The 23816-nt window shown below is 51.4% G+C and overlaps 1 protein-coding gene across 3 annotated transcripts in view; it reads right to left on the reverse strand.

Moving 5' to 3' along the window:
• Nucleotides 1–23816, reverse strand: part of NACC2 (NACC family member 2) — a 64902-nt gene that overhangs the window by 20839 nt on the left and 20247 nt on the right. Inside the window, exons 1-2 of one of the 3 annotated variants that reach the window (XM_072882966.1) lie at nt 9448–9513; nt 1485–2411 (exon numbers count right to left, since the gene is read on the reverse strand). In XM_072882966.1, the coding sequence (XP_072739067.1) occupies nt 1485–2349 (865 nt within the window). In that variant the 5' untranslated portion in view covers nt 2350–2411; nt 9448–9513. Of the gene's footprint in view, nt 1–1484; nt 2412–9447; nt 9514–23816 lie in introns of those variants that run through there. The other 2 variants (XM_072882967.1, XM_072882965.1) reach the window with 2 other exon arrangements.

The following is a 23816-nucleotide window of genomic DNA, read 5'->3' on the forward strand; positions in this document are numbered from 1 at the left end:
CCGAGGGGACGCTGGGCTGCTGCTCTTTGGGACGGGATGGGGGTGAGCCAGTTCTCAGTACTAGGGAAAGCCGGGCTTTAGGTAACAGAAGAGGCTGTATTTGTTAAATCTTCTCCCTTGCCTAAGAATAAAATCAAACGGCTTTGAGGAAAGCGTGCCAGCTCTCCAACAAACGAGAGTTAAATATTTGCAAAATTAGTCCAGCAATCTCAGCGCAGAACCGTAGCGGGGAAAGCGGCCCCAGGCGAGAGGATGTTCCGCGCTGCCAGAGCCGGCGGGAAGATGTCCCTCCCCAGGGAGCGCCCGCGGATCAAAGCTGCCACCACAGACACCTGCAGCTCCGACGGGGAGGCTCCTGCACCGAGGCCGAGCCTCCGCACGGGATGCCGCGAGCTTCATCTGCACGGGACGCTGCGAGCTTCATCTGCACGGGACGCTGCGAGCTGCCTCCGCGCGGGATGCGGGCATGCCAGCAACCCAGCCGGGCGTCTCCCGCTCTGGTCCTGAGCCCCCGGCTCCGTACCCCCCGCCTGCCCCTGCTCCTCAGTGGGGTCCAAGCCCTGCAAGGTGCCCAGGGGCAGGGGGTGCACGCCCGAGGAAGCCCTCTCCTGCACGGGAAGCGAGAGGGAAGGGGCCTCGTGCCCCCGAACCCGCCCTGGGGCTGAGCCGGCAGCTCCCGGCCGAGCACCTCCAAAGTGAAGCCACCTCCTCTGTCTAAGGCACGCCCAGGGAATCACCTAACAGAGAATAAAATATTATCAAGAGGCCCCCAAATTGCTTTTCCCTTTGTGACAGCGATGTGCTGGGCAAGGCTGGCAAAGGAAAGGGGGGGTCGCTTCAGGCAGTGGGCATGAAAGTCCTTCTTTTCTTCTTTTTGCAGATATTCCTAATTAACATCTACGAAAATGATTTCTCTGGTGTTTTTCTCCCTTCCTCCAAATGTCGTATGTTCATCACTTTTAAAAAAAATTTGTTCTAAAAGGGCAGGACAGAGGGAACGTGCATTGCACCTCGCTGAAGACTAACTCCCAGACTGACCAGACTCCACCGGGCTGGCAAGGGCTGACACCTCCCTTCCCACGGATGACCATCCCTCTCGCGTGGCCCACGGCAGGTGAGCTCAGCCGTCGCCATGGGATGGGTGTCACCACCGCACGGCTCACGTAACCACCAGGCTTGTCGGCAGCCTCAGCCAAAAAGCGAAGGGCTAAGCCAAGCGTGGCAGATGACGCAGCCTCTCTTATCTAAAGAGCCTCCCAGCTGGGGACACAGCCCATGAGCGATGGCACGGGGGGGACCGCCCACGCCATACCCGGACACCAGCACCAAACCCACCACGTGCAGCACGCTATCTAAATAAACAAACGAAGCCCCTGAAGACAAAAGCCTGACGAACAAGCCCAAAACTACCCGTGCTGGCTGGAGAAGGACCAAGCAACCACTGAAGGAGAGCAGAAAACCCAAGGAGAAAGACTGTCCATTACCAGAGTAGCCTCCCGAGGACTTGATGTACATCTGCCCGTACTGCTCCTCCACCATGGTGTCGTACGCCTCGTCGTCCTCCTCATCCTCCTCGTTGTGGTAGGAGGTGGGGCTGTCGGTGGTGGGAATGCTGCTGGCGCCGGGGCTCGTCCGCTCCCCCTGCGAGTACTGGACCTGCTGGACGTTGGGGATGAGGGTGGCCAGGTTGGGCATCCCATAGTAGGAGACGCGGGAGAGCTTCAGGGGACCGGCGTTGGGGCCACCGCCACCTGCCCCCTCCCGGGCGCCGGGCTCGAGGGGCCGCTTGCCGGGCAGGCCGGGCAGGGCGGCCGCCTGCAGCTCGAGGTTCTCGTGTTTGACGCGCGTGAGGAGCGGGATGGGCATGGAGGGGGACATGACGTAGGGCGCCGAGGCCGACTGCAGCTGGTTGCAGGGGCTCTGCGGCTCCGAGCTGGGGTCTTCGATCATGGTGGTCTGAGAGTCACAGTGGGGAGAGCTGACCTTGAACATCAAGTCCGTCCCTTTCTCCACGATGTGCTGGATCTGCAGGAAGCCCGCCGTGTACATCACCACCAGCTGCTCGCTCGCCGCCATGGTCAGCTTCCCGGTGTAGCAGAAGGAGAGGATCTGCTGGAAGCAAGCGGGGGGGACGGTACCCGGCAGCTCAAAGGCGTTTTTGCTGTTCCCACTGAACAAGTCTCGGAAGTAGAGGCTGCTGGCGGCCAGGACCGCCCGGTGCGCCTTGAAGGCTTGGCCCTTCACCACGATGGAGACATCGCAGTACAGCCCCAGCAGCCGCTGCTCGTTCAGGCAGCCCAGAACGGTGTTCCCAAAGTTGGGAATCTCTATGTGCAACATCTGCGACATGGCTCAGGATCGGCTGGAGCTCCTCAGACATTCAATGCAGGAATATCCAAAGTAGGGCACATCTGAAAAACGGAGAAGGCAGGGAGAGAGGCACAGCGTTTTTAGACAGTTCACCAAAGCAGGCAGAAGCAGAGGAACCCACCTCACCCGACATCAAAGGCTCAAAGCTAAGCTCTGAGAGCCGACGCGGAAAACCAATCGCTTACAAAAATTACTTATCGATGTTTTCAAACAACGTTGGAAATGCTATTGGTGGATGGCAAAGGATATTCCAAAAATGCAAGCATTTTCTTCCAGTTGTGGTCCGTTTAAATAAGCACCACTGATTTATTCCCCGGGGGGTTTTACTTTATGCAGGAAAACCTGAACGGTAATGGGAGAGGAGTGAACAGTAAAGCAAACGTAAGATAGTCAGACAGAGCTCGGGTAGCATTATATAAGAAACACAACAACCAGCAGCTATGTTGAAACTACAGAAAAGATATTTATAAAACAATGTGCCATTCTGCCTGAAATAAATACAGGATTCTGCCGGAGCGACAGCTCCCAGGAAAAAGCACTTTGAAAAGCAATCTTCCCATTTGCACCAGAAAGAGGGAGCATTTCAACAGTTAAACCCCTTCTCAACAGATTTATCCTCCAACAAAACGCGGCTTATCTCCAAATTAAGCCAGATATTTGAGCCCCAATAAAACAAACCAACGTGCCGCAGCGAGCCGCCTACCAAGTTGTCTTCTGATCTTTCTCCCCCAAATCCAAAGTGGGGCAGGGGGAGCCCCAGCCCAGCCCCTCCTGCGGCCAGAGCCCCCGGCCCCCCCAGCCCCTCGCCCCCCGGCCGGGGGTACCGGCCCCAGCCGAGCGGCACCGGGGACCCTGCGAGCAACCTCACACAGAACGGGCTCGAGGCGACGGCTCCGGCTTTGCATCCCACCGCGGCCGCTCTTCAAGGCCAGCTGTACCTTTTGGCCACGGGGATAATTCCTCCTCTCACCGACCAAATAAAGCCTTGCGTTCGAAGGGACCTCGTGCACAAACCCCGTGCAACGGCGGAGCGGGTAGCGTTAGTGCAGCCCGTGCACTGAAACTCCAGCGAAGCAAATCACTGCGGATTCACCGACACGAGCCGGAGCCCAAACCCCCCCGTCCCCCCCGCAAGCTCCATGCAAGCGTCCAGGAGATTTAAAAATCCTGTTTGTCTTCAATGCTACCAAAGAAAAACTACGGTTAACTAGTACTGAAAGCTCATAAGAACAATATAGGAAAAAAGGGGGGGGGGAGAAGTTTATCTGAGAAAGATTAAAAAAAAAAATCTCTGGAAAGAAAATAATAACCCACAAAGAGCTGCTCTGTTCCCACTGCTGGGAAAAAAAAAAAAGTCCTATCTGCAAGGCCACGGGGTAACAGGAAGAAAAGGGAACACACTCGGAGCCAATTTAATTGTATCTGCATGGTTAAAAAAAATTCTTCCGAGCGAGGAAGTTCCCGGTCCCCTCGCCTGGCTGGGAGCGAACGTACCTTCAGCAGTGGCCGTCCCCAGCGCGGCCGCTCGCCGGAGGGGCTCTGCGTCCCTCCGTATCGCCCCGGCCGCCACGCTATACGCAGCGACGACGGTCGCTCAGGGGAGGGAAAAAGAAAAAAAATATATAGTATCAAACCCTGGGTTTGTATCTGCTGTAGCTCAAGCTTTTACCAAGTCAAATCTCCCCGGCAGCGCACAGCATCTAAATGAATAGGCCGGATGCAGATTAACATTCAGGCTGCTCTCTGCAATGAATAGAGCCCTTTGATTAGAGACCTGAAGTAAATGCCAGTTTCAAACCGAAGCTTTAAAAACAGAGAAATATCAGTGCCAGAGGAATGCTCTCAGTGTTGGTACAAGACAGACTTTTGATGAGTCACTGCAATGCAAACAAAGATGGCAGAAATACTGTACTGTATGCTGATGAAATGCTTAGTGGTGCCACGGCAACTGAGACAGGTTTTAAATTTATAGTGCAGTTTTGCATATGAATTACGCTGTAAACTGCCTCCCCTGCCATCTAGTACATCCAGAGTGTCAAAGCATTTAAACTATTCCAAACAGTCTGCAGAGCTGGCACTGCTGCTGGTTAACTCCTGCGGCCGGAGGAAGGCGTGGGGCGGAGGCGGCGAGCATCCCCCAGCATCCCCCCAACATCCCCCAGCATCCCCCCAACATCCCTCTGCATCCCCCCAACATCCTCCAATCCCCCAGCATCCCCCCACCCTGCACCAGGGGCTCCCCAAAACCACCAGCCCAAAAGGAGAGCGCTGGGAATGCCCAAATCTGCCCCAAATAAAGGTGCTCCGTGGGCAGCCACAGTCCTGATCCCCCCACCAACTCCCCCCCGCCCCCAAAAGCCTTTCAAATGCAGGAAAAAATGTTTACCCCTTGGGGAAAGCTTCTTTCAGTCTGTGGCTGAATCCACTAAAAGCAAATCCATTTGCTTAAGTAATGAAATCCTAGTCACATTGTCTCCTGGATTCAGATTTTAAATTACCTTCGCATTTATTGAGCATGTTTGGTGCTTTTTTCTGGGAAAGAGGGTGGGGCCTCACTTTGCTTACTTCTCTCTTGCCTAGAGCGTTTTTATTTCTGCTATTGCTCTCGGATTTGTTGCAATGGCTCAGCTTGGATGGTCACACACAGTTAAAATTTAAGAGATTAGAGGTGAAGCCATCCTTAGAGGAGGATAAGCGTAGGGAGCGCAGACGGGGCCGGTGATGCTCCGGCGCGACCCCTCCCTGCCGATCGCGCGCTACCTCCGCTTCCACCGTCCAAACAGATGTTTGGTGCATTAAGTTCAACTCCACAGCAGCAAACTGCTGCCGCTCCCGAGCGCCCGGGGCTGGCTGCCTTCCCCTGCGCTTCCAGCAAAGGGCACCGACACGTCTGCTCCGCATCCCGCAGAACCTGCGGCCTCCCGGCGCTCGGCAGAGCCGTGACGCTCCCAGCCGAGGACCTCCAGGACCTCCATGCCGTCGGGAGCGCCCGACGGGTTCGTCCAAACCGGGTGTCAGGTCAATGAGATCTCTGCCTGGTGTTGATGAGGAGGTTAAGGCACCGAGAGGGGTCGAAGGTGACATCCTGCAAGGAGGTCAGAGATGACACCACAACAGCCAAGTCCAAGAGCCCAAGACCTCTTCCAGCCACACCACCACCAACCTCTGTTGGAGAAGGAAAGGAGTCTGCCCTGGCAAATGCAGACCCACTCTGGATCTGTGCAAATTACTGACATTAAATGTGCTTGACAGAAACATAACTTCTCCACTCAGGAACCTGAAGGAAGCCTTGTCCATGCAGATGGTAGAGCGCGGGTGGAGAAGGATCTCCTCCTCTTTTCTTCCAGCAAGAGCTCCCTTAGAGCTGGAGGAGAGACCAGGGAGGCACTGGATGGGACCTCCTTGCACCCGCTCACAAGCCCCTGCCTCGGAGAAACCCAACAGGGCAGGATGAGTGGGACCCGCCAAGGACAGCTTGGTAGCATGGAACAAACCAACTTAAAATAGACATCAATTATTAATACTGCTTAGAATCTGCTCTATAAACAAGCCAGGCACGCCCGGAGGAACCCATGTCTCTCTCTAAAACCACCAAAATTGTGCTGGTTCAGGATACATTTAAGCCAGTGAGAAGCACCACAGTGCCCCAGCCTAGCAAATTACCGGAAAATTTCATGTAAAACCTCCCATGAGACATCAGAGTTTGAACCAAGATGCTCCACACAACTGACCCCTCGCAGGGTATGCCTTCCACAGGACTGCAGCCTGGCCTAACCACCCTGAAGGGATCCCATCCCCAAAATCGCATCACTCCAGCTCCCGGTGGCCTTTTCTCCAATTCCAGCAGATTTTGTAGCTGCTGGTCACAACGCGGCTGAACGAGCGGGTGAGCTTGCTGGTGGCACTCAGTGATGGTCGAAACCTCCAGTCTTCCTGGAGAAAAAAGGGCCTGAAATGTGCTCACAGGGAAACGGGGAAAAAAGTAACTGTGGTCTAGAAACAGCAGCAAGGAACGTGAGCAAAGCAGTACCCCTGAGCTGCGAAAGTCCAAACCACTTCAATAAACCGTAGGCCAGGACTGCTGGATGTTTGTTTCTTCCTCTCCCCTCTGACCCTGTCTTTTTATGACCAGAATATAGAAAAAAAAACAACCACTAACCACCAACAACCCCAAACCCCCCAAAAATCCAAGAAATAAAAGGCAGCAGTCTTGAAAGCCATGGAGAACCTGCTCACCACCCTTGAAAGCCATGGAGAACCTGCTCACCACGACACCTCACATCCCCTAAAAACAACAGCAACACAATATTACTGTGCCTAGATAGGGAATGCAATAACACTTGAAAATGTCTAACTCAAAAAATCTCCTCTACTAAATATGCTTTTTCCTTTTTCTTTCGTTCTTTTTTTTTTTTAAATAGAGCACCAAGCTACTTCTGAATGGTTTGAAATGGCTTCAGTCCATTTGACATGGGAAGAACTGTGCTGCAGGAAAAATGACCTTAGCAATTACAGATGTAAACTGTGGTTTGCAAGCTCGTCTCCCAAGCTGAGCTGTGCCCCAGGGTGCAGGAGGAGCCCCCAGACGCCATCGCCACCCAAAAAAATCCAGTCCCCTTTGGGCTGCCATGTCCTACAGGTGACACACCATCAGACGGACACCTCCTACCAAACGGGAAAACTTGGAGAAAACTGGATTAAAACCAGCCACCCCCCCTCACCCCAATCGTTTAAGATATGTGACCATTCAAGCAAAACATCGTTTTATTTTCTAATGGCAGCCTCTTTTTTCCAGCTCTTGGATATAGCAGGACAATTTGTACATGTCTGCATGATTTTTGTGAAGTCATAGCCTTTGTCACAAGATGTTCATAAAAAATGCAGCTGTTATTTGATACAACTTCCAGGAGAGTTTGAGAATTCTCAGTTTCAGCGTTCACATGCTTGGGGGGGGGGATGAAAGCAGGTTTGCTCTTTTCTAAACTATTTTCCTGCTCCGAGGCCTGAAAGGTCGGGGCGAGGCGACAACAACAAAGGAGAAAAGCATTGACCTAGAATAAGATGCTGGCATCAAGGCTCCCCTGGGAGTTATCAGAAATAATTAGATAATGTATTTAAATTATCCGTTTCCTTAGCCAACTTACAAAGAGACTTGGAGATTTCACCCCCACCAAAAAAAACCAAAAAAACAAAAAAACCACCCCAAAATCCCCAGAGCCCCCGGTTTCCCGCGGGAAGGAGCGCTGGGCAGCGGCCGGGGCAGGGACAAAGGTGGCAGGGACCCTCCGGGGGTGGGAGACAAAGCGGGCGAGGGCTTTCCCCCCACCCAGCCAAAGCCCCTCGAAAGAAAAGAGCTGAAAAGTCCTGCCCTTGAAGGCCCCAAAGGGTCACAGGAAACTTCCCTTTCTTCTGTAAATGAGGAGAGAGGGGGAAAATCCCACCCTTGGATTTGAGGCTGGCAGGGAGATGTCACCCAGCCAGGCAGGGGCTCCCCAAAGCCACCCGCCCAGCTCTTGCTACAGGGTTTTGGGTTCCCCCCCCCCCCCTTAATGAAAAGGAAATGCACTTTTTACATAAGCCCGAAGGAAAATATGCAACAGCTAACTGCAAAACTCGGTGGCGAAGTACCATTCCCCGAGCACGGAGCCGCTGTACCGCCTTAATAAAAATAAATAGTTAAATAAAGTCAAATAAAATGCACTTCAGGTCCACGCTGTTGCATACCCCCCACGCACCGCAGGTCGCCGTGTCAGGGAACTGAGAAGCAAAAAAGAAAAGTCTTTGCACCCCTTACCCCAAAACCGAGCCCAGCCTCTGCCCGTGTCGGGGTTCGGGGCGAGAAAACCTGGGGAGGGGAAGGGAGAGGGACTGGGGCACAAACGTGAAACAGCGTGAATGCCTGCACAGTTTAATGCCCGTCTTTGGCAGGGGAAAGAAAACAAGGTTAAGTTTGGTAATCAAATGACAGTCATGCCGAGACTCCTCTTCTCTTCTGCAGCATTTGTTTCTGCAGCTCCAAAGTATTTATTTTTGAAATGCTGCAAGTGGCAAGCAGCGAGCAGTGCTAACGTACCCTATTTTTAGTGTAGCAGCCAGTGGCAATGGGTGAAAGAAGATTATTTCTGCCTTATTAAGATAGCAGAAACTGAATTTGCAAATATTACTCAGTAACACATAAGCAAGGCACACGCAGCAGACGTGCAGCACGGAGCCACCTTTGCTTTATAACCCTAAAAGTTCGCACAGAAAGTAAAGACCTGGAGGCTGGGGCAGGGGAATGGGAGAAAAGATGGAAAAGCGAATTAAATTAATGCTGATGATCCAGCCCAGCCAGGCGCACGCAGCCCCTCTGCCAGGGCAGCCCGGGGATGGGGTGCTGGGAGCTCTGCCTGGGGACCCCACGCAGCCCCGGGAGCTCTGCCTGGGGACCCCGGCACAGCCCCGGCACCGGTGGCAGCTCCCCGGGCTCCGTCCTGCTGCAAGGTGAGTCACCGGCAGCCTGGGTGCAACACCGCCGCCGAGGTCACCCACCCGGCAGGCTGCTGCCTCCCAAAAGTGCAGTCGTTCAGCCAAGGCGAAGCATCTTATTGCCATTATTTTTTAATTAGGGTTGGTTTTTTTTCCTTATCTATCACTGATTTTAAGAGCTCTCAAAGCAAGGAGAAGGAAAAATAGCAAATGCAACATTTTAATTTTTTTGCAGATTGCTGCAAGGAAAAGGGTAAGGGAGAGACATGGATAAAAAATACAATTATTCTGCAGAATTTAATTTTTTGCAATCTAATAAAAGCTCAAGACCCCGACTAAGTTACGTCCACCAGAAAGCATACAGCACCCCATTACCATGCCTTCTGCAAAGCATGCATTGCCTGCATCCCATCGCAAACATTAATTCACATCCGTAACACATCAAAAAGACAAGTGCCATGCTGAATTGTATTCTCCTCACTCCTAGTACACAACAGCAGAGCTAGCAATATATAACATGCATGACTCAGTTCTACCATCGTGCCACTACGGAACAGAAAGCCTTAAAATAAAGTAAATATCTTAAAAGGTCAATTAAAAAAGGCTTACAAAACATCAGACGCTGCTTCTTGCTAGAGCTCATTACCTAGTATGGTGGAGCTGCCTGTGTGTTTTTTTTCTTGTGCAAGTTAGTCTGTGAGTCAGCATTAACACACATGAGAACATCAGGAATACTGCCTAGTTCTGATGCAATGGAGGTTGTAAAAAAAAAAAAAAAAAAAAAAAAGAAGAAGAAATCGCGCTCCGTTTGGACAGGAGCCTGTAATTCAATTGCCTTTACTTTTCAATTACTGCATAGCCTACCCTCACCAACCTGCAGAGGGGAAGGAAACTTTGCTTACATCTCTGTCTTAAAATTAATGACTTTTACTTTTGGCTACAGCTTATTCTCCCTGCTTTAAAAGAAAAAATAGTAGGCATCATATAATTAACCCTTCAAGGGCGGCAGAGCCCTTGCAGCTATCGGGATCTCCATCTTTTTGTAGAAATTTCAGTACTGGAAAACAATACTGCCAAAAAGTTCTGGCGAAGGAAGACATTTATACATTAAACTTTTAATACTCTATAAAGCGAAGCTACAATTGCATCTGAGCTTGATCCTTAATGGAAATATAAGCTTGCAGAAAAGGAAAGTTATATACTGCAGAAATTTAACTCTGTACTTGCAGGTTTATAGAAGCAAATACTAGATGGCACAGGGTGTTCTTCAAAACTGAGGTTTCTGGTCATTGAGCAAAAACTCTGAGAAACCTAAACTTTGTGACCGGAGGTGGTCACCTCAACCTGATGCCCACCTTCCCCAGGCCGACAGGGGCAAAGCAGAAGACCCGCATTTTTCATACGCTGCATTTATTGCTTACACTTCAGCAAACAATTCTCTCTCTCCCTGCTTCCCGGGGGGAAAAATCCCCGTAGGCTCAGCTCCCACCCTCGGAACTGCAGCATCGAGGTATACGAGACTCAGCACCGACTTCATTTCTGACTTCTCTGCTCTTGCAACAAAACCCTTCACCCGTCCAACAAATTTTGCCCAAAGCTTCAGAATGTGACTATTCCTGTAACACACCCAAAAACACCCCCAGACAACTCTGCAGCCCAGAATATTATATGTATATGATATTATAATATAATTGGTCAATATATTATATTTTTTATATATATAATATATGGTCAAGTACATCTTTAGAGCCAACACTAACACCTTACAAGTTTTGTGCTGCTGTGCCACAGCTGACCAGCCAACGTCCCCGGGACAGCCCCGCTGAGGCACAGCTCTCGCTAAAGCACAGGATATATTGCTTAAATTTGGGGCTTTAACGGAGATCCAAGCCTCATGCAGCAGAGGAGGGTCAGTGCTTGGAGGTGAGAAAGCGTCCCCAACGTTCACACCACGCTGCGGACGTGGGCTGCAAACACTGAGCTGATCCCACACCAATGAACACCGATGGACCCATCAAAAAAAGTAGGTATAGCTAATGCATATGGATTAATAATCCAGTGGATCACTAGCATATTCTAAATCCCAGTTTAGTTTGCTCGTTGTTTTTATGAGTAGACACAAGCGTTATAAAATTCTTTTTTTTTCCCCCTTAAATACACAAGTATAAATAGTTGTTAATGCTCATTAACCGACAAGGAAACCCCCTAATATTAGAGAGCAATCACTTCTGCAGCTTCCCTCGCACACAAGGGTCTGTCTCAAACCAGTGTGAGCCTGGTGGGGTTTTTTTTCTTAAGCATGTGGGATACTTGAATACAGATGAATTAAGTTTTAAAGGAAAAAAAAACCCAAGCAGCAACTTCTGGGCCAAGTTCTTGTGTGCCAAACTTTTCAACTGCCACAGCACAGCTCGACAGTGTTTCAAAAGAATTTAAGCACTGTTTTGAATACTGCTGACAATCTTCCTCATCAAAATTTGTAATTTAAATACCTCAAATCTGAAAAGCACGCTCCCTGGGGCATGCTTCATTCTCCCTCCCCGCCGCCCACCCTCCCCAAGCCCCGTTCGGCTCAAAATCCCTTGCTTTCCATATCTGGCTGGTTTTTCCCCCACTCCCCACGGCCGCGCATCCCCCGGCATCACCCCGCAGCATCCGCTGCATCCCGCAGGGACCCCGCTGCTCAAGCAGAAGTTTGTTCTTCAGATTACCCGTGGATGAAATCTCTGTACGCACTGCGGCGCCCAAACCCACCCTTACCTTCCTCTTTTATAACTATGACGCTACTTTAGAGATAAAACCGTTTACTGGTTTAGAGATAAAACCGTGCTAACCGGGCTGCCCAGACTCCTATGGCAAGAAAGGGTTAATGCGAGGAGCCCCGCTTCCCAACCCTCTGCTATCCAGTAGGTAAGATGTTCCTTCAAATGCCTTCGGATGTGTCAATAACCCCCAAAATAATTCTATGTCAATAAGCCTAATTGGTGAGGAACGGCAAAATTAATTTCTTGGGGTGTATGTGATGCTACAGGCAGCAGCTCCATTTTGGCAGGAGCGTGTTTAAGATTCCCTCCCAGTGCTGCAAAGCACCTTGAAAGGTCGACGAGCGCTTTCATATTCTCCGATCCATCTACAACGCTGCAGCAGATGAAACGGATTGACCTAGACAAGAACTGAAACAGTCTCTGTGAAATAATCCATCAACACCCTTCGCCAGCCGCAGCCGCCTTTGTCATGGGCACGCTTGGAAATCGCACCTACCTACTGCAGCCGATCCGGGGCTCGATAGGGTTTAAATCACGGCCCCGCTCTCCTGGGATGTAACCAAACACGGCATCGATAGCTGCAGAGCCGCGGAGACGGCACACAACATAAAATACCTCCATATTAAAGTGTGTGCAAAGCCTGTGCCCATTACCGAACTCATTAAAGACAGTGATACTTTGTAACATACTCTAATCTTTAATATTCATAGCTTGCTTCATTTGCATATCATGCCATAAATAGTTGAAGCAGAGGTAAAACACAAAGCGCTCTACTTGCATTTCTAATTATGCCTAAAATCAAATGTAAATCACAACACATCCAAGACACAGAAAATATTAAATTTGCTGTCTCTCAGTTAAAAATCTTTTAAAAAAAAAAAAAAAGCAAAACAAAAAAGCCCCAAAACGCCACACGCACAAACCCAATTATTTTTTAAAAGAAAAATCAAAGGGGCTTATAGGCGTGTAGCGGGGAGGACACTGTTTCAAGAGGGGAGCTCACACGCCCAAGCCCCAGCGATGGACGTGGACCCCATCAGCAGCCCCGGCCACAAGCCCTCGGGCCAGCGCTGGCCCCAGCTCACCTCCCCAACCCCTAAAACACCGGCATTTACCGCCGAGAGCTGCGCTGCAGCTGCTCCTTTAACCTTGGTCTTTAAAAAAACTAACGGGAGCCTTTTCCTCGGGGGCAGCCGGGAAAGCTGATCTCCAGCAAAGGAGGTAAATTTGAAGAATCAGCTTGAATGTGAACTTCTGCCACAGCGCGGGGCTGGCTGGAGGTTGGTGCTTCGGCACCGCGAGCCGGAGCGGGAGGGAAAGCGTCCCCGGGGCTGGAAACTGCTAAACCCTGAGGTTTCGTGAGAAAAGAGGGGTCTGGGGGTGCTTGCATTCAGCAGCTCCCAGTCCACGAGAAACAGATGATTTCTGTTCATAACCTACCAAAACCGTGCCGAGGTAGCACGGGGTGTTTTTCTCTGCTCTGCTTTTTCCTGAAACACGGAAGAGCCCTCGGAGCTGGGAGCTGCCCCGCGGTGCTCCTGCGCCCGCTGCGGCACCGGCACCCACCCGCATCAGTCCCATGGAAAAGGCTCGAGATCCCGTCCAACTGCCGGCGGTGCCGGCCGATGGAAAGGCTTGGCGTCACGGAGCCGGGGACCCTCCGGGCACATCCCGGACATCATCCCTTATTAGAAGAGCTACAGCAAATTCACCTGTCTCCTCCCAAAAGGGCACCGGGGAGCCGGGTGGCGTGGGTAATGGCTCGTGGGACTTCGGTTCCCAGCCACCGTGATCCACGACAACGCTGAAGTTACCAACTTTTAAGGAAAAGCATGGTCCCGGTCCCAGCGCGGCACAGGAGAGGAGCCAGGCTGCGCTCGGCGCGGGGCAGAGCTGAGGCCTGGTGTCCTCACCTGTGCAACCGAATTAACCACACTTCCCCCACTTCACAGAGGCACCAGGGGACTTAATATCTGTAAAGCAACTCGATATCCTCGGACGAAAAGTATTATTAGCACATTGCTGCCAACAGCATAAATAATTTCCCGTTAACAAGCTCACTTCTGCATCAGGCACCGGGGTCCTCTTGATTTTATGGAAGTCCGTCACCACCAACACGTGAAAATGCACGTTTTTAGTTCAAGAGCGCTGGCAGGGGCACGGCGTGAGCTTGCACCGCAAGGCGGGTTCCTCGTGGCCGTGACCCACAGGACCTGCAGCAACCCCAACCCAGCCCTGGCCCTGCTGCCCACTCCTGCCCTTCCCCGCACCCAGACGCCGCTCCTCGCCCACCGCACCGATCCGACGCACTGCTGCTGCTCCCAGGACGCTCAAAACCTTCCTCCTCTTCATCCATCTCCCTGCTCCTCCTCTTCATCCATCTCCCCGTTCCTCCTCTTCATCTCCCAAGAAGCTACTTGCAACAGAGAGGCGCAGCATGCATGGTACTCAAAGTTTTACAGATGTATCCTCAAAGATTTAATTAAAATCAAATGAACCAGATTTTGAAAGAGTAGGACAAAAATTGCACATTTGGGGAAGCCGTAAGGCGCCCTTGCCCAGCAGAGGAACGCGGAGCGAGGCGCGCTGGCTGCCGCACAGCGCGGCCGGCATCCTTTCCCACTTACCTTCCCTTTACCAGGGACTCCAGCTGCATAATCCCACTACATCTTAATGAAAGGCGGTTGTGGGTGGCTGTCCCCAGGGAAAAATGCATTTTTAAGTCACTTGAATCGAGACTGATTTTGAAGAGCGAGCCAGCTAAATCTTACCAAAGGGAGCCGGGCACCCGGCAGTCGCCCCGCCTGGGAGCGCGGCTCTGAGCCGTAGCCTCTCCCTTATTAGATTTTTCCCATCTTACAAAAGGCTTAAAGAGACTTCTGAGAATGAAAAGCTGAAGGAAAAAAAAAAAATGTGTATCATCACCATGTTCTGCTCCTGCTCGTACGCCGGGTTTCCAGGGTGCCCAAATCCCATCAGTGAGCAGGTCCAGGGACCTGTGTGAGGGTCCCCCCTGGGTCCCCCCATGCTCTTGTCCTCCCCTGGCACTACAGCTTGTCCTGCTCCCTTTCCAGACTTGTGTCCAGCTCAACAACAATATTGCATCGGTTCTATTAAAGAGTTAAAGGATCTTTTCTGCAATATCGACTTCCAAAGAATTCCAGAGACATCATTAAATTTAACCCGAAAAGGTGAGCGTTTGCTCCGTCCCCCCAGCCTGCGCCGAGGGAGAAGTGAAAGTGAGCTCCTCGCAGCCTGCAATGCCTTTTTGCTGTTCGTATGTACCCTGGCATCTTGCCCGGACCTATTTTTAAGCCCATTTACTAGAAATCCCACAAATTAAAGGAAATACGGATAATGTTGTAAGAATCCTTTGGGCCAAATAAAAGCTACACATAATTTTCCTTGTGCATCAGAGTAAGATCCTTAACCACAAAAACCAGATTTCCCCAAAGCTCTTTTGCAACAGTGAGAGAATCTTGTTTTGTAAAAAGTTGCTTTGATTCACTCCTGGATTACAGGGAGCGCGGCAGACACCGCTGCTGCCCGGCCAAACCCGGAGAGGTGATTACTGTTATGAAACAGAAAGGTGTTAGGAGAACACAAATAAATTAAACGTCTCTAGCTCCGGAACGGTGACTATTAATGACAGCAAAGCATGCAGAAAGTGCTCGTGGAGAGAAGCTGTAGGATGGTTATTGGGGTTTTTTTCTCTGCATAGGAGACCGTTGTGTGTTTTTATTTCCTAGCTTCTTTCAAAGCGTGTGCTCGTGGTGCTCATGAAGGGCCAAGGTGCTGAAAAGCCTCCTCCAGCGCACCGCCATCCTGGGCGAATTCCGGCTTGGTGCACCCCAACCCCACCTTATCCCAGCTCCGAGAAAACCCCGATAATCTTTGTCCATCAAATAAGGAGACCACCAAACTCATTTCACTTGTCCTTAAGCCAAAACCTGACCTATTCCAGGCAGGATGCTCACCGCAGACCCGCTTCTCCCTCTCCAGTCCCCATCCCTAATGGCATCCCCGTGCCACGGCGGGGCTGGGGTGCTGCCGCCCCGGCTGCCCACCTGCACCCCCAGGACGGGGACAGGAAGGTGCCGACGCAGGCTGTGCATCACGCCAGCCGTGGAGACGGGTCTCCACAGCATCTCCTTGGGGATTTTATGCAAGAATAAATCTATGCTCTGTATCTCTACATTTATGTAGTTATAGGGGGGTGTCTCGTGGGGTGAGCACGAGGGAGGGGCAGTACAGGAAATAACCGACGGATCTCTCCGCAGAAAGCTCACCCGCCGCTCTGGAAATCTCCATCCTGGGCGAGTGGTGCCGGTGCCCGGAGGCAGAAGCCCCCCTGCTGGGTGTCAGCCCCCCGCCCCCGCCCCATTTCCCACGGGCACCCCTCGCCTGCCACCGCAGCAGACGGAAACAGGGCGAGTGGCACCGGTGGCCCTTCCCCTCCACGCTGGCCTGGCTGGAGGAGGCTGCTCCCTTCCCTTTCCCCCCTTGCCCACGGTTAAATAAAGGAGCATCCGACTGCAGCATCTTCTGCACCAGGGCCATTGGGAAGGAAGGAGAGAGCCCGTGTTTTACACAGCATCCGCAATTTTAACTATACAAAGACTCCATCGCGTTAAATAAACTCCAGTAACAGCCCTTGTATTTTGGTGGGATTAAAAAGAAACTAGCAACCAGATACATGTTTCAATAAAACTCCTAAGACAATCAGAAACTGCCCCAAAACACAACGGTAGAAGTGGCATTTGCGGTTAGTCCTTGTGGGGAGGGGATGAGGAGAAGGTGCTTCACTTCCGACAGCGATAAAGCAAAGCGAAGCAATCATCATTAAACCTGACTCTCCCTTCACTGTTGTTCATCCCCAGCAGTCGCTTAAAATGTCTTCCTCGCAAACATTTCAGCTTCCTTTTAAAAAGAAAAATAATTATGCAGGGGAATAACCACTTCTATTCTACAAAGGCACAGATCTGAACAGTTAAACATGCAGCTTCGGGAACTTTTCCAAGATTTATATGTTTTGCATGGAAAGCAAATGTTTTTTTTCCTGCCTGGGAAAATATTTAAGCGCTAAGTTTATGAAGCCAAGTCCATTTATTACTGGTTGATGTTGCTGCTCGGATGGAATCTAATTAGCAATTTAACCAGCAGCGTGGGGATGCGGTGTTGGCCGATGCCGTGAGCCCCTGACCCGCAGCTCTGCCGGCACGCGGCCCCGGGGACGCTGGCCCAGAAATAGGTTTTCTCCGCGGCACAGGACGGCTGGACCGGCTGAAGGAGGACACCGCAGCCACCCTTCCCTAGAGCATCCCGAGGGCGGGCTGCGCGGAGGTGCCCAGCAGAGAGCCCGAGGTTTCCTTCCAGCCCTGCCAGCCGCAGTTCATCGCCATCGCACTTCTCAACACAGTAGAAGTCTTTTTACAGTGATGCTCTTAGAAATAGCAACGCCTGATTTGCATTTTCCTGCGCACCTGCCTTTCTTACTGAATTGCTGGCTTTGCTGTGTGCAGATTGAAACTCCTTCTTGTCCCAGAGCAGCTTCCAGCTCCATCAGTCCCAGGCAGGATCGGTGCCCGCGAGCCGAGGCAGCGGTGGGGAGCAGTCCTGCCGCCGGCGGCTGGGATGCCGGTGGGCGAGACCGGGGACAGGCAGCTTTCCCCACCAAGATGGCATTACGTTAGCGAGACACGTGGTGCGACCATCGCCGTACGGAGCAGCAGGACTCATTGCACGGGTATTATCAAACATAAAACAACCCCATTTCTCAGGCCAGGCTCTGTTTTCACCTGCACTGGTACCTTCCACAGATGCATTTCATAAGTGCGTGAAATACATCTCCTCTCCCTTTTTTTATTGCCTGCCAGTGCGGTGCCCCTGCTCCAGGGGAGCCGGTGGAGATGCAGAGCGGGAGGAGGCGGCAGCAGCAGGGCTGGGTGCTGGCGGCAGCCACCTCGCTTGCCCCCAAATTGGGGAACCCAGAATACAAGCCTTGGTCCTTCATCACAGGAGCAGGCGGGGAAAAAAGCCCCAATGGGGCTGGGCACCATGTGCATGTGAGAACGGGGGTGACCCCAAAGAGTAACCCCAGCTCAGCAGCATCGTCCCTGAAGCACACCGCCGGCGGTCCGGGACGAGAGCAGCCCCAGGCAGTCCCTGCGGCGCCCGGACACTCACCTCCCAGGACAAAACGAGGGACAAAACAAGCCCACGAGAGCTTTCCACGCTGAGAAAGAGCTTCCACGCCAGAGCTGAGACCCACCACCTCCCCAGGTCCCTGCCCTCGGAGCAGAGGACGGTTTGCACACCGGCAGCCTTCCCCTCCCCACACAACAACCCTGCAAAGACATTCCCGTTCCCGTGAACTGGGAAGGAAAAACATCCCAGTTCTCGCAGGGAACTCAGCCTGGGAATTACTTCTTATTTCTAAGAGGGGCTTGTTCTGGCCTGCCCCAGAGCAACATCCACCTTTCATCAATTAAAAGATGATAAAACTCTGAGATCTGTCCAGCCGCGAGTCTCAATTACTTGCTCAGACACCTGGAGACTTTTCAACCCCAGACTTAAGGTCCTTCAGCTTTTTAGAGCAACCCAGCAAGTGATTTGCCTCTATTTTTCCATTTATTTTTGTATTTTTGAAAATCTTTCTGGCCAGTTAGACCAGAACCATCGTGATTGCGAAATTCAGGAAATTTGCTGCAACGCTCTGTAACACTTGCAAGGCAATTAGCCAAAACCTCACACAAATAAGCTTTTTTGCCACACTGTTCTAACCACCAAGCATTAACCCATTTTCTTAGGAAACAACATCTGCTGAAATAACTTCCTAATCTAGGAGCAGGCGTGGAAAAAAAGCTGCTGCAAGTATCTCTAGTCCATGGTAAACAAAATTTTCAGGCAGAGTTGTTCCACTCGGAGGGTACCGACTCCAAGTACCGGGGCTTGCTACATAGATCCTCTCCCCAGAATATTTATTACCTGGTCAGGAAAACCGATAGGGTCGAAGCTTTCCCTGCAGCACTGATACGCTTAAGAGACGGTGCTTCCCCGGCAGAGCCCATGGCAGAGGTGATGGTGGAGCAGCCTGGGGCTTCGGGCACAAATTTGCCCCCCTGAGCCTGACTGTCGCAGGGTCTGAAATCCTGGGAGCTATAGGAGCCGCATCCTACAGCTGTAGGAATAAATCACGGCACAGGCAGGACAGCTCCTGGGTAATCGTTGGTAAGAATAAAGAAACCACTGGGCAATAGAGCAACCATTTCCATTTCCTACCCCTGCCTTTACACAGCTTTTCTTGCTGGGAAGATGTCAACATATAGCAAAAATTATGCTTCATGATTTGCCCTAGGAAACAGTTATCACATACAGATAAACTGAGGCAGAGCACGATAACGTAACCAACATTACACAGCGAACCAGCGCTCGCAGGCAGCAAGACACAATCACGCTCGATACTTTTCTTTATTTCAGATTAAAACAGCAGCTATGCTTCTGTGCTATTCGTTATAACTCCCTCCCTCCCTTATTCTCTGTCCCTGCTTTCTCCCCCATCCTGAAAAACCAATAAAATAAAATAAAAAGCTTCCTTTTGGGAATGCGGCGGTAATAATACTGCTACCATCTGTTGATAAGTCCAAGGACCTGCACAGGGAGGAAAGAGGCTGCAAAGCTGAAAGGGAGTCAAGTGCTTGCATGGTTTTATTGAGAAATGAAATCCAGCTTTAAACACAGCAAATCGGAGACTATTCTGAATCACCTCTTGAATTTTTTAATGCTACTCCTGGGAGCACTGAAGGTAAATATGTTAATTTGACTTCAATCATGGTGCAGGAAAAAAAAAAAAAGCACGCTGTATTAGTTTAGGGTACCAAGTCTTAAAACTATTCATGCATTTCTGCATATTTTATACTCAGCAAATAAAGTTCCAAGGTTCTATAAGGAGGCTGAGAAATTATTCCGAGTAAGCAATAATGAGGTGTGCATTATATAAGGCTGATACTAATGGTAATCTATTATTAAAATTTAAGAGTTATAGCAGCTACATTTCAAACAGTCCTACAACAGTTTTTCTTCTCCAGGAAGGGAAAGCAGCACCCGGAGGAGGGAGGTTGGCGAGACAGCGGGTTTCATACGTGGTGCACGGGGTAGCGGTCTCCGACCGAGTTGTACCCCAGGTCCTTGGGGTAATCTCTCTGATATTTCTCTAATTAACTCTTCCACAGCGTACCACCACCGCTGCGGCGAGCAGCCTTGTCCAGCCACTCGGGCACGGTCACGAGTCGCGGCAGGTTCATATTCCCGGTGTGTTTAATTCTCTGCCTGATGTTTCAGCATAACGGATCTCCCAAAACGCATTAGGCGTTAAAAAATTAACAGGGTTTCAAGTTTGTACATCTTAGCGATCCTCAGGGCTATCTTGACCCTTGATTTCTGCTGCGATACCCCACTTAGGCTGCAAGGAGGACAGGAATGTGACCAGTAAAACCCAATGTGCTTTTCCTACCTGTGCCTACGCTCCTGCCAAATCACCTCGAGGACCCCGAGCAAAGCAGCATCACGACATCCAGGTCGGATACAGGGACCACGTCAGTATTCAAACGCACCAAGGGAAGAGTGATGTTGAACCGCATCGCGTTCTAGCCATGCTCATCGAGCTCAAGCCAAATTTTGCTTGGTGCTGGTGTGAGCTAGACCTGTTCTGCCCCACTCCCAGCCCCACTCCTTCCTGGGCTCGGATGCTTTCCTGGGGACCGGCCGCTCGCCCCGATGGGGAATCGCCGGGTGCTGCGGGACCCATCCCAGCAAGCGGTGCAGATTATAAGGACATAACATCTAGTGCAACGGCATCTCTCAGCACTGCCGTGAGAGAAACAAACAGCAAAAAAACCCCGGAGTTTGGCTCATTTTCCTCCTTCCTACATCTTTTGGTGAGAATCAAAAGGAGTCTCTGGGGGCTGTAAATCTCTATCTGACAAACCCGTACAGAAATAGGCACATCAGTGAGGGACCAGGCGCTGCAGCAACGCCGGGCGTCTCCACGTTTAACCTGTTACAGCTCCGTCTCGCAGGGCTCACGGACCCCCAATGCGCGCCGGGAAAGCAGGGGTCTCACCACATCGCCTGCCCCTTGGAGGAAAATCACCCCTCGGTTTGCATGAAATGCAAAATTAAATTTTAGCTGCATTTCGGAGTGTATTACTACTGTGCAGCCAAGTTCCTTTTTTCAAATGAAATTTTTCAGTCAGTTTAAATCCCAAAGGCAATGTTCTGCCCAAACCAAAGGATAATGAAGCATAATAATTTCAGGAGAAACAAACTTAGTCGGAGACCTTTCTGCACTGAAAAGGATCTTAAATAGTGACGAGCTCTTTGCTCTGCAGGCTGGACGGGGCGCTGGGAAGCGCAGCAAAGCAGAAAGGACGGAGGGGGCACAGAGCAAGTCGGCATTTGCCGGGTGCTTACGGCACCCACCGGCTCCGTCTGCCCGTTCCCTGCTGTATCACCACCTCCCCGGGCCGAAGGAGTTAACAACTCTCCTGGGACGGTGTAACAGGAGATGGGAGTTAGTCATCTAGGCATGTCTGGATCGGTATGAACCGGGAGCTGGGTATGAATGAAGTTGCCTTGGAGATGCAGCCAAAACCAATGACCAGATATTAACTTTTCACAACGGGCTGCCAAGGGAGGCAGAACATGTGAAACCAGCAGGACGACAGCTTCCAGCGGAGGCGGGAGCGTCCGGATGCAATGGGAGGGACCCCCGAGCCCCCCAGAGAAGTAAAACCCTGCACGTCTTGGCTCAAGAGGCAGGAGAGGTTTCCCCTTGCAAAGCCAAGCAAGCCAAGGGCTAGCAATGAAACCCTCGCCTTGGACCTTATGGGGTGGGTACATGATGCCCGGATGTGAGACGCTGTCTTCCCTTGGTCTAATCTTAAAGTTGATAATAAAGATACCAACGCCCAGCTGCTTTCTTCTTTCTGGAACCGGCTTCATAAGCAGAAAAAACAGCTATGGGCACCTTACACAAGGCAGCCGAAACAAGGTGTCATTAAACAAAAACATTAATGAGTTTCAAAGGCCGGGCTGGTGAAGGATTACACCTCAGCAAACATCTCCCTGCCTAACCCCAGCACTTCATCTCCCCTTCCAAGGGCAGTTTTGGAGGCGGATGAGCAGGAAGGAGCGGCTGCCCCGGGTATCTGCTGGGCTCCTCCGCTGGCACCCGGCGCAGTCACTCGGCTGGAAGAAACTCAGCTTCGAGCAGAGGTTTCTCAATCTCAGCTCGGAGCGAGGCAGCTTTCTACGGGGCATTTCTCCCGCCCTGACGAAGGTGGTCAGCCTGCTTCCCAAGGGGAGGAGGACAGCGGTGACCAACTAGAAGGCAGCAGGTTGCACCGGGAGGAAGAGCATCCGCTAAAGCCCATGGGTGAAGACCATGGGCAAAGCTCAGCTCACCTGGACCTCACCTCCCTCCAGCCTCACCGGAGCACTGACCCATGGAAAGAAACCGCTTTTCAACCACGACAAGGCTCGCACTGCACGAGATAAACCGGCGCGTTGTTCACTCAACCCCCGGGCAGGCAAACATCACCCGCCGCTGAAGGACACGCGCCGGCAAAGGGCCAGACCACAAACCCCCCCGGTTTCTAACCCAAAGTCTGGCCTCTGAAGGGGCAGATGCTTTTCAGGCCCTGCAACGTACCTCGGCTCACACAGGGAATGACTTACAGGGGAGGGCGGGATGCGGGAGAGCCACGGTCCCCGCATCGCGGCTGCGCTGGACACGAGACCCAGCCCCACCACCACCTCCACCGCCCGGGCAGCCGAGAACGGGCTGCAAACCTGCACGCCAGGCTGCCGGGGACACGGCAGAGCTGAACGGCGCTCGCCATCTCTCTCGTTAGAAGAGCGCGAGATGAAACGGACGTATTTGTATTAGAGCCTGAAATGCAGAAAGCTCCCGTGCCGATCCGCACGCCAGCCCCTTGATATTTTTTCCCAGAAGGAAAAACAGAAGATGCTTTCCATAAGCAGACGATTTCAGCAGCTAATTTTACCATCACTTATGGTCGACTTTATGACTAAGATTTCATGCTGACTATATTAATCCTGTCAAATTTCAGAGTGAGAGAGAAATGATACTGTATATTTTATGGCTGCAATAACTTCTAAGCCATTAGACATGCATGCTGACATGAAAGTAATCAAATTGATTTTTTTCCTATTACAATGAAGAACTTTGTAGGAGCAAATAGTCTTTCTGGCACAGGAATGAAACCCCAAGAAGCCTGCGCTCACTCAGGAAATTAGGAAATTGCCACAAGCCATCGTTCAGAAATTTGGGTATTCTGCTTACTCACATGTTATTGTCACCAAAGCTGAAAGGAACATGTTAGATCGACAAAAGCCAATGCGAGGGATAATTGGAGGTTTTGAAGCAACGTTAAATATAGCAGAAGTTGCAGTTAATTGATTTCCAAGCATCAAAGGCTCCACTGTGCCTTTTTTATCCTCGTCAGACGCACCGAGCCCCTGACACGGGGCAGCAGCTCGCCGGCCACTTCTCCAGGCGTTGGCTATACAAGCCAGAAGAGATCAGAAGCTGTTTAGAGGGCTTCTCAGCGAGTCCTGAAGACCTGGAAGTATTAATGGATATACTGCAGGTGCCGAGATGAAGGGCTGAAGCCCTGTGTGCATGCGTGCGGACGCCGAGGCAGCAGTAAATGAGAAAGCCTGTGTGCCAGAAGGTCAGCTGAGAAAACCAGCTTCATTTTCAGCCCAGCCTCTGCTCTGTTCCTCTGCAGAAAGCAGAGAGAAAGACAGATCATTTAAAATAATTCTTTACATGTAAATAGGCCTTTAATTATCAGTTCCACTTGCTTAGTGTTTTGTTGGGTTTTTTTAAACTCAACTCATATCTACACTCGAAACACTACAAAGCCCTTCTTTGACTTACAGCAACTACCTAAAATCCTAATTTAAAAACCTTTAACCCGTTCTAGAGAAAGTCGGGTCAAACCGGACCCCGCCATGGGCAGACAAGTCGCAGGGCGGAGGTGACGGTGCGGGGCGTCCCCGCCGCGTGCGGGACCCCCGTGCAGGGCACCCCACGGCCCGGGGCGGCACGGCCGCTGCCTGTGCGGGCAGGGGCAAACCCAGCCCTCGGCCGGGGCTCTGCAAGCCAGGCCTTGCACGGGAAGGGTG

This window comes from Ciconia boyciana, chromosome 18 (genome assembly GCF_034638445.1).
Source record: "Ciconia boyciana chromosome 18, ASM3463844v1, whole genome shotgun sequence".
In the NCBI taxonomy this organism is placed as follows: domain Eukaryota; kingdom Metazoa; phylum Chordata; class Aves; order Ciconiiformes; family Ciconiidae; genus Ciconia; species Ciconia boyciana.